General features: G+C 43.0%; 1 protein-coding gene across 1 annotated transcript; it reads right to left on the minus strand.

The window, feature by feature from the left end:
• Window positions 1–8,248: 8,248 nt before the first annotated feature.
• LOC308307462 (ubiquitin carboxyl-terminal hydrolase 16-like) lies at window positions 8,249–10,111 on the minus strand (the record flags this gene model as incomplete). The annotated part of the gene is made up of 1 exon (XM_080752726.1): window positions 8,249–10,111. One exon carries the CDS (start codon window positions 10,109–10,111, stop codon window positions 8,249–8,251), a length of 1,863 nt encoding a protein of 620 aa, XP_080608852.1.
• Between the last annotated feature and the right edge of the window lie 1,965 nt (window positions 10,112–12,076).

Raw genomic sequence — 12,076 nt, forward strand, 5'->3', positions numbered from 1 at the left:
TGAAAGTGGCAGTAGCCTAGTTTGAACCAGTAATACACCTGACCTGTGTTTCCAGGGTCATTCCTTTGTTTGCCACTTAAATCCTCTATGGGTCACCGGAGTCCCTCCCTCTATAGCCTACTGGAGTTTTTGGAGCGGTGAAAGCGCTCCCAATAGACAGGTATGTCTGTGGGTGGCTGGCTATGTGGCTGGCTGGCTGGGTATGTCTGTAGCCTGGCAATACCTTGAGTGGCCACACACAACACACAAGTTAAAGGAGGGGCGCTGTTGTGCAGGCACACACACACACACACACACACACACACACACACACACACACACACACACACACACACACACACACACGCACGCACACACACGCACACGCACACAGATCTAGAACACACAGAATGTAAAAACATAGATCTAGAACACAGAATCAAAAACATAGATATAGAACACATAGAATCAAAAACATAGATCTAGAACACATAGAATCAAAACCATAGATCTAGAACACATAGAATCAAAAACATAGTTCTAGAAGACATAGAATCAAAAACATAGCTCTAGAACAAATAGAATAAAAAACATAGGTCTAGAACACATAGAATCAAAAACATAGATCTAGAACACAGAATCAAAAATATAGATCTATAACATATAGAATCAAAAACATAGATCTAGAACACATAGAATCAAAAACATAGATCTAGAACACAGAATCAAAAACATAGATCTAGAACACAGAATCAAAAACATAGATCTAGAACACATAGAATCAAAAACATAGATCTATAACATATAGAATCAAAAACATAGATCTAGAACACAGAATCAAAAACATAGATCTATAACATATAGAATCAAAAACATTGATCTAGAACACAGAATCAAAAACATAGATCTAGAACGCATAGCATCAAAAACATAGATCTAGAACACAGAATCAAAAACATAGATCTGTAACATATAGAATCAAAAACATAGATCTAGAACACGTAGAATCAAAAACACGTAGAATCAAAAACAGATCTAGAACACATAGCGCTTCTGGCACTATTGTGCAGACTAGACACACACACACACACACACACACACACACACACACACACACACACACACACACACACACACACACACACACACACACACACACACACACACACACACGGTATAGCTGCTCAGATTCACCGCTCCACTTCGAACCGAGGTTTGATTTATTTATTTTTTGAGCGGTGGTCACCGTCTCCATAGCGTGGCCGTGTGTGTGGGTGTGTGTGTGTGTGTGTGTGTCTGTCTGTATGTAGCCTCTGGTGTGTGGGTCTGTCTGTATGTAGCCTCTGGTGTAGCCCGAGTACCCTGGGTGACCAGAGAGGTGCTGTTGAGTCTAGCCTGCCCTAAGCATCAACTGCAATACACACACACACACACACACACACCCCCACCCCACACACACAGGCACCCCTCCCCCCCCCCCCCCCCCCACGACCACCGCTCAATTCACACGGGTGTGATTTTTCTGTTATTGTGGGGAAAGCATTTGCAGAAAATAGCCAATGCTATATTAACTAACTTTGCTGGGGTACCCTGTTTGCATGCTGAGAAACTCAAACTGTACTGAATGTCTACAGCCAGTGTGTCCTGGCTGAAAATAAAATAATAATACAACAATTAAACACTCCACCCCACAGTTTCAAACACATCGATAAAGGACCACAAGGTGGACGTCCAGAACTCACTTAAGGTCTTACGGCAGAAGAAAAATAAATGAAATAAAGTTAGAACAAACTGTAATCAAACTGCAGACCCGGCATACAGAGATCCATCTTAAGGGAGAGATTAAGAAACAGTTTCAGTTTCTACAAGATGAAGAGGAGGCTTGCATCATTGCACCAAGGGAGGAAGAGGAGAAGAAGATGATGGAAGATAAGACTGAGACTAACATACTGTAGATATCGCTGCTGTTGTGTAGAAACCTCTTATGTCCATATTGTTTAGTATTTCCGTAAATTAACTAATTGACTGTCAGGATTGTTACATCATTCTGGGGGTCATTGACATGAAAAGGCTTGAGAACCACTGGATTAAATGGATTAGTATTGATTGCAGCCCTGATTTCCATGTCAATCCAGCCAGTAGCTATCCTTAGAGGCCCTCCACTAAAGCAGTGGTTCTCAACCTTTTCAGGCCGCGACACCCAAAATAATCATATTTTAACTGCGTGGGGACCCCCCCACCCTGACGATCACTAAGAGTTGAGGAATTACATTTCTTATAACACGGTTCTATTGTGAAAATAGCAGATCTACATGCTCACAATGCCGCGCGGTGGGAGGCGTTGTGAGCATGTAGATCAGCTATACAATTTCCAACTCTAATATTTGACAATTTGGCCAATGTTTAAAATTGTTATTTTAGAGGTATTAAAAAGGTCTTAAAAGTGCTTAAATTGTCACTCTAGTTTAGATACCCTCTATACACTTAAACTTTTAATCAGGGGATATCTTAAAAAGTCCTGGAATAAATTCCTTACCAAAACATTTCTTCACCAATGTGTTTGTAAAGGTGACTAGTAACACATCTCACAAAGACTGAAATTCAGTTTCCCTAGGAACATCTTTGACAGCTAGGGTAATTCTGGGTCTCATTCACTCACTATACACTATACTATAGGGGAAAGAAATCACTCCCAAAAAATATGCTTTAAGTGGGATGTGAGGGGTTTAACTAGGTGTTTTTAATTATTCTGAATCCATTGCAAGCATTTGTTTTGCACAAAAAAACATTCATTGGGCTAAAAACAGCCCATAAAATGATGGTTTAGTGATGAGTCATCACTTTTCACAGTGGTATGGGGGTCCATTTCTAGCCCAAGGAATGTTTTTGGTGCAAAACAAATGCTTGCAATGGATTCGGAATAATTAAAAACACCTAGTTAGACCCCTCACATCCCACTTAAAGCATATATTTTTAGAGTGATTGTTTCCCCTATAGTATAGTGTATAGTGAGTGAATGAGACCCAGAATTACCCTAGCTGTCAAAGATTTTCCTAGGGAAACTGAATTTCAGTCTTTGTGAGATGTGTTACTAGACACCTTTACAAACACATTGGTGAAGATTGTTTTTGGTAAGGAATTTATTCCAGGATTTCACACTATTTCTAAAGATATCCCCTGACTATTTATGTTGGTTGGTTTGCTGTTGAGTGAGAAAACAATGTTGCACATTAAGTTAATCATCTGGGGGCCCCCCAAAACAATTTGGGGACCCCCCTGGGGGTCCCAACCCACAGGTTGAGAACCACTGCTCTAGTGGGGCCAAAACGTGTCCGAGAAGCAAAGCAGGACCAATAACACACTTCAAGACTTATTCCCTCACCTCTGTGTGAGCATGCCTGGCCTTCATGCTTCATCAGCAGTGCAGACAAACATAGGAGCATGGCAGGTGACAGGCAAGCACGCACGCACGCACGCACGCACGCACGCACGCACGCACGCACGCACGCACGCACGCACGCACACACACACACACACACACACAGGTTTGTATTTATATAGTTACAAGGACATCGATATTTTGAAAAATCTGGGGCATTTTAACCTGTAAGCCTAAGGCTATTTCCCGGTTTGAGACAGTGTTATTTTATGCTTATTTGCACAATTCACAAATAGTACACAATAGCAGATCTACAAGCTCACAATATGCATCACATCGCAATACATTTTGGAAAAACTTGAAACGTTTCAATATAATGACACGCCCAAAATAGGGATATACTTTTAATCATTAATTTATTGAAATGTTCTATTGTTGATTGTTGATCATTGTTGGAACAAAGTATAAAGTGTTGATCTATGACATTTTTACGACTAGGTATAAAATAGGAAAAAGTCTAACCCTAAAAACCTAAACCTGAACTCTATATGCTCTAAATATGTGATCCTAATCCCAATCTGAATCTATTTCTAATTGTAAAAATCATGTTCCCAACCATAAAACCCTTGCGATATCTACTTCTCAAATTCTAGCCAACAGTAGTTGTGGGGACATGCGGGGTCCTCGCAAGTATAATAAGACACGCATGCACGCACGCACGCACGCACGCACACACACACACGCACACGCACACGCACACGCACACACACGCACACACACACTTTTTTCTTCTTTTTTTTTACCTCCGTAGCTTTGACAGAAAACAATAATTAGCTCCCCATACTTCTTTAACAAAGCCAGTTTGTCCAGCTATAGCAGGACGAGGCTGGCTGTGATTTGTAATTAAACAACAGACGGTCATCTGCATGGGTAGCCTGCTTGCCTTCCTGACAACACCTCTACACACCATTCATTCACACTCATCAGGTGTGAACATCCTGAGGAGAGATCATGTGCTCTGGGCTTCTTCCTTGAGCAGCTTCTCAAACTGTTTTTTTTTCCCATGTCAAGGACCCTCAAATTAATATGTACTGTATATATTTGACCGCAGACCACCCCCCCCTCCCCCTCCCCCCGGCTACGGTTACACACGGCCCGTGGCCTGTGATTGGCTATGGGCATAAACACACACACACACACACACACACACACACACACACACACACACACACACACACACACACACACACACACACACACACACACACACACACACACACACACACACACACACACACCCCCGCCCGTCCACTTGTATTGAGTTGCTCACCCAGCCCATGAAGCCAAATTTCAACCCCTTCTTCCGGTTGAACATGTGACGTAGTGGGGCCTAAGTGACGCGTTTTGCGTCATAGTTTGTGTTCATGGACGCGCTGGGGCTCCAATTCATAGTTTGTGTTCATGGACGTGCTGGGGCTCCAATTCATGAACGAGCACTTCCGGTATGAACGCGCAGTCAATACAAAGAAGCCTAGATGCGCGTTCATGTTTCTGGCCCCATCCGTAAAAAAAGCTGCAGTACCTCAAACGGCCACCATGTCAATTTGGCTTCAGGCCTCCCCCTGGTGTCTGGGAGCTTGAGAGAACATATCCCAAGAAATCTGAAAGCAAGCTGAACTTTGCCCCAATATGGAGATGACTTACATCATAGTACTCCACTACATCTTGGATCCAAATATTGCACTTTTACTCCACTACAACTATTTGAAAACTTTAGTTTCTAGTTACTTTGTAGATTTAAATTATTATTGCAAAACATACATTAACCCCTTCAGCCCTATATGCGTGTTTCCTAAACCCACCAGGATTGAGTTAAGACCCGCCTCGCGGAAACGCAAGGACTTCCATGAGTGGCTGAAATCCTTCCCGGACACATGGAGGGTGGATGAAGTCAGACCTAGTAAAGGCATGAAGACAATATAAAACTTTTAGGCTACTGAGAAAAGCCTGCATTTGCACAATACACAGCTATTAATTTGTCACTACAGTGCTCAAAATAAACTGTGCTAAAAAAAACTCCAGTGCTGGTGTACCGGACATAGTCATCACATTTATAACACCACACACTCCAGTCGTCCATGCTGACCACCAAGACATGTAAACCTGTCCGGCCAGATTGCATATGATTCTTCGCATGTTTGTTCTCAGAGTTTTCGCCACAACCTCTATGTCCACATTGTAAACGCCATTTCGTCTTCTTCCTCTACAGCAGATTTCAGCAGGTTAGCATTTCACCCGCGGTTTACTGAGGTTAGGGTTAATGTTTGGTTTAGGTGCTACCTGGCGGCGCTCCATCCTAGACGGGATTCCTCCCGTGAGGACGGGACGGGATTAAATTCCCTAATCTTGATAGGGAATTTAGGGATTTTAGGGCTAATAATTAGTGTGGTTGCCCTCACAGGGCAACCACACTATAGCACTTTATTCCTTCCACAGTTTTGGTGGTACGCACTTGGGGCATACAGTATTTTGCTAATAGAAACATCATAGTTATATAAATAGTTTGATTTATATTAATTTATTAGTGAATACATTTTCTCCATTGACTTGAATGGGAAAATGCTAAACATGCTTTTCCCACGTATGGAGAAAACTGACATCATAGATGTCTGATGTCATAGACCACATGAGACTGACATTGTATGTTCATATATGGGCAATCCAAGTTATGGGCTTAATATTGATGACATCAGGGATCTCCATGTATGGGCACAAAGGGGACAAGGACTGACACAAAGATCTCCATATATGGCCATTAATTTATTAGTGAATGAACTGTTTTCCCCTCCGACTTGCATGGGGAAACTTCAAATGATGGAATTCATTTGCAAGTGTGACTGTGACTCGCGTGACAGCAACCACAGTTGCCATTTACAATTCCCTCTTTCTTTTGAAGCGGTGAAAACCGCTTCCTATGAGTGGCTTTGTGTGTATCACGCCCATATATGGTCATTTTAGTCCAGAATGAACAGGCTTTTTCAAAAACAGAATGTCCGTTTAATTACCATATATGGTGATCTCAGTCCAGAATGAACAGGGTTTTTCAAAAACACAATGTATGTCACCTCATGTCCATATATGGTCACTCCACCCGGTCAGATGAATGGATACTTTGAGGATTGGTCAAGCTTCACATGATAATTTGGCCTTCAGGTTTTATCTGTCTTGTACATGCAATAGGTCTCACCTATTGCAGCAATGACAAATAGCCGCATAAGAGCAAAAGCAAAGGCACAATAAGAATATACAGATGCTAACAGAATGGTAAAAAGGAGCATTAAGGCAGACAAGAGTAAATACATTGAAAATCTAGCAGAAGTTGAAAAATATAGTAGGCCACAAAGATAACAGAAACTGAAATAATTATAGAGGGATGCAGTTGACAAACAACTAAGAGACCAGCAAGCAGGACTTTTTATATATTTTTTAAAAACCTATTATACCGGCTGTCATACCGGCTCTCCAGACAATTCTATACTAAGATTCACCGCATCACTTCGAACCGAGGTTTGATTTTTAATATTATATATATATATTTATTATTATATATAATTTGAGTCCCAGAGGGGTTTTAGCCAATTATGTTTACCCCTTTTTCACCCCGATTTAGTCGTTATACCAATTGATTCCTCCCCATACACATTTCTGTGTTGTCACTGCTGTTGTATCCTACTGACTCACCTGCCTGTGAGGAGCCCCAACAGGAGGACGTAGAGCCTTCGTCCTACTCCTCCCGCCCAACACTCCATGCTGACAGGTGCCGCCCCAGCCCGTAGACCAGTATCACCCTCCCCATCCGGCTTCCCTCCCCCAAGCACGGACCAATTGTGTTTGCACAGACGCCCGACATAGCCGGTTGCACCACAGGGGATTCAAACCCACAACCTTCCGTGGTGGTGGGCAGGGACTTTACCACTGCACCACCTGAGCGCCTCAATTTCATCTTTCTAATTGCAGGTATAACATCAGGGATCTCCATATATGGGGGGAAAAGTCAACCTTTTTCTGATCTCTGATTGGACAATATAATGTCCAATTCACCCTTTGTCAAGTCCCGCCCGTTGTCCCGCCCCTCTTCACACCCATTGGTTGCTGTGTCTTGGTGGGACATTCGGTGGGACACTCCATCCACTACCATTTTAATTCAGTTGCTTCATATTGTTATTCTGTGTGTTCAATTCTAATTTCAAACTTGGTTTCAGTAAAATGGAGCTGCTCAGTGGCAGTATAGTGACACAGCATGTTATTATATGTTTTTATTTCTCCAAAAACTATGTTTTAGCAAATTCAACATAAACTAGACCAGGTCAACCTGGTTGTGCCAGACCCCCTGTCTGTCATCATCATTTATGACATCATGCCTTTTGTAGGCATGTCATCATCATGTCATCATCATATATACCCTTTATATAGAAAACCCGGACAGACCGACATTTGCTTATGTAGGCCTACCCATTTCATGGGTCTGGCAAAAAGGCGGAACCAGGGCAGGACAATGCAGATACAGCCTGCTGGTTGGTCAGTCAAGGACCAACCAGAAGGCTAACAAAGGGTGAATTAGACAGGAGTGACATCAAAATATGTAATATAAATACAAGACAGATTTCAAGAATGCAACCTTTTTATTGCATGTGGACCTCCTCAGAAGCGCTCTGGACCTCCTACCCCCACAGCTCCTATTGTCTGTCTCAACCTTATGGGACTGTACCCCTGAAAATGCACAAATGGCATTAAATAGACCCTTAACAGGTCTGTAACTCTGTGTGTACTAATGGAACCAAAAGGACCCAACCATTTTTACGCTCTAAGAGTTACCTAAAGGGGGTAAAATTAAACATTTTGAGAACCACTGGACTGAAGGACCCTTTCATAGAAAAGGAGGTATGCTTTGGAACCCTGGACGCTGCTCTCCGCAATACGCTGGACACAGGTATCGCTGACGTAGAACCATGACTCTCTAGGTGGCGCTATGTCCTCTTGTATTGACGATCCATTGGATGAGGGTGTAGGGCGTTGAGGTAGGGCTTTGACATTTGCTGTATAATGTCCTGATCTCATACTCCCACTGTGCTCTACAATGCCATAAAGGCTGTACAGTACTTTGCCATCTCCTTCTGCCACGTTCTTGCATTTGGCAGCACAGAAAGGTGCTAGGTCCAGTGTCTGAGGGAACTGGACATGTCTGTACACCTTGCTTAGACGTTGACCAACCTGTTGAAATCTCTTCAAGTGTAAAGTCAGCACTGGAGGAGGGGAAGAGATGAGAATTTGCTTGACGGCGTCTGTGTATACCTTGTTGTTGTCTTTGTCTGCGCGCCGTTCAGTGCACATGGCGCACATCAGGCGATTCGTCTTAGTGAGGTTCTCCGCTTCGGTGAACTGAAACAGACAGGACTGCACAGAGCACTCCTGTTTCTCAGGCGCGGTTCTCGTAGCCAGCGTGTGAAAGGCCAGCTCCGGATCCTGGTTTACCACAGTGTACTCTTTAGGTTCGGCCGGAATGTCTCTCTCTACGTCAACGTCAATCACTTCGGGGCCTTCTGCGAAGGCCTCGTCTAGGCACAGCTTGTCCATCTGGCCTTCCGCCTCGCCCGTCGCTTCTTGATCGGTCTTGGATATGGTTATATCTTCTAAGATGCCGTTCCTAGGGTGTTGGTCCTCTGATGAGACGGTGAAACGATTGCAGACCATTGATGTATCGTGTGAGTCTGCCTCCATACTTTCTTCATGTTCCCCGTTGGCTTGGGCGAGATCAGGGTCCTCTTCGTCCTGTTCTGAAACACCCATTTCTGCCAACTGACTTTGACTTACTGGGGTCTCTTCTCGAGTCCCATTGTTAACGTGTTCTCCGACCTTTGGGTTGGGAGGATCTGACTGCTTGTGTTTCTCTCCAAGTTTCAGTGTGTTACTATAGAAATTACGAAATTTAGTCTTCTGTTTCACATTCAGATTTTTCTTCTGCTGGTGCTTGCTGACAGCACTGGTCAAAACAGGGCCGTTCGTCTCATCTGCAACAGGAAGGGAAAGGTCGAGAAATGTCTCTGTCACTGACGAGACCGTATTGCATTCTCGGCACATGACGGTACTGGTGATTTCCCCACCAAACACTTCATCAACAAAGTTTCTGTAAGATCCATTTTTCTCATACTCGTGGACTGATTCAGTTTGCCCAGATTTGTTCAATGCCTCCAAAATTGCAGAGTGTAATCTTTTAGTCTCCTCGGCTCGCATCCCGTCTAGTAGGTAGCGCAGGAGCTCTTGACTGTCCTGCTGCTTGCCGCCTTTGAAACGGGCAGCCTTTTTACAAACTTGATTTAACAGCACCCGAGGACATACAACACGCTCCTTGGTTTCCTGGATCTCTCTGATTAGCTGACACATTGACTGAGTCAGGGATCCAGGCTGGTCCAACTGAACTACAATCGGCTCCAGACCCGAGAAGGTACCTGGCGTAATGCTAAGGTTGATCTTCACTGCCACCTTACTGAGAATCTGTCTTAGCATATGGGTTTGAGAGAGGTTCTGAATAACAGCATTAAAAAAACATGTGTTTCCAAGATTGCCGAGACCCTTCACTGAAACCACACTGACCCATTTAGCCCTTTTCCTCCCATTTTCATTCAGATTGTCCTCATTATCCCCATTATCTTTTGTGTTCTTAGAAAACGTACTAGTCACCGGCGGTACGTTCATCTTCGAATTTTTCTGAGATTTATTTATGGTATTTCCCACGGCTTCCGACTGTTCTTTTGACTCTTCTTCCAACTCGGCGACCCTGATTTTGATCTTGGTCACTAACTGAGCTATATGTCCAGTGCTGGTGTACCGGACATAGTCATCACATTTAAAACACCACACACTCCAGTCGTCCATGCTGACCACCAAGACATGTAAACCTGTCCGGCATATTTGCATATGATTCTTCGCATGTTTGTTCTCAGAGTTTTCGCCACAGCCTCTATGTCCACATTGTAAACACATCCATATTGTTGCCATTTCGTCTTCTTCCTCTACAGCAGATTTCAGTGTCTGGGTACCAACGGGGTGCTTGTCATATTTGCAGTCCTGACACTTGTTGAACGTTGAACTCCCATCCGATATCTTGAGAGACTTGAGAAACTTGTGATCTACCCCCTTCTTGACATGGTTACAAAAGGAACCTGTTAGATCGTCATTACCTCCTTTCTTTACCCTTTTCACATCTTGGCTTTCGTCCTTCCCTTTTGAATTTAGCAGCTTCACATTCTGGCTTTCGTCGTTTCTTTTATGCCGCACCATTTTCACGTTCAAGTGTGAAACCTATTTCAGTTAATCCTGATTATATCCCAATACATGTGAAAGCGGGCTGAACTTTGGCCAAATATGGAGATGACTTACATCATAGTACTGACATCACAGTACTGTTACAGTAGGTACAACAGGTATGGCATAATCAGAGTGCATGGCATGCGTTCCTGTCTGTCTTCTTTTGTCACCTTTATGCCCACATGAAGATCTCTGTATCTGTCCGTCTGCCTGGCGTCAAGTCATGTGATAGAATAGAATACTTTTAGACCTAGGATTATCCAATGCTTATTTTTTTTAATAGAATATTGTGTAAAAGTACATTTTCTTAAAACTTTTAAATATTTCTTGAAACTTTCATATATTCTAGAGATACATTGCACATGCAGTGAATTATTCTAAACTTTTTTTTTCTTTGTTAAAACTTTGACTTTTTATGGCATACAGCTCATGAATATCAAAAGTCCATATTTCAAAAATATTACAATATTACACAAGACCACTCAAAACAAGGATTTATAATAGAGAAATGTCGACCTTCTGAAGTCAGAGTTGCTTGAAGTCCAGTGGGAAGTTTCCGCAGTCAGTTATGGTTTGGGGTGCTAGGGCATCTGCATGATTTTTTACACAATATATATATATTTTTTAGATGGATCTGTACTGTAGAACAAAAGGTATAAGAGATGAATCCAATGCAGTCAGAGGAGTGGGCTATCCGGAGTAGGGATCTCTGTGACCGGTTAGTGCTGAGATGCATTCTTAAATCTGGTTAATTAATGAATTTAGGGATTTCAGGGCTAATTGCATGGATAACATCAGGGATCTCCATATATGGGAATAAAAGGGACAAGGACGGACATAATCAGAGATCTCCATATATGAGCATAAAGACAGACAGATATCTCCATATATGGGCATAAAAGGGACACAGGCATCATTCACGGGTAGGCTGTCCACGGCCAAATAGATATAATTTTTGGGGTTCTTGGCGCAAAAAAAAGTTTGAGAACTACTTGTTTAGAAGGCCTCAGGTCTTAGTGGGTTTAACCATGTTGAGAATCACTCAGGTCGGCAGTGGCTCAGGCGTAGAGAAACCGCCACTAGAACACAGAGGGTTCCTGAAGGGTTCCCAGTTCGATCCCGGGCTCCCCCAGATTTAGTGTCTTAGAGTACTTGAGCAAGACTCTGAACCCCTGGTTGCTCCCGGTGAGCAGGTTGGTGCCTTGCATGGTTTCCTCCGCCATTGGTGTATGAATGTGTGTGTGTGAATGGGTGAATGTAATGCACAATCTATGTAATCCAAGTGCCTTGGATAAAAGGCGCTATATGAATGCACCATTTACAACACCAATAACAACTGCCAGATATGTGCAA

This window comes from Nannobrachium achirus (assembly GCF_963921795.1).
Source record: "Nannobrachium achirus genome assembly, chromosome: 22".
NCBI lineage: Eukaryota > Metazoa > Chordata > Actinopteri > Myctophiformes > Myctophidae > Nannobrachium > Nannobrachium achirus.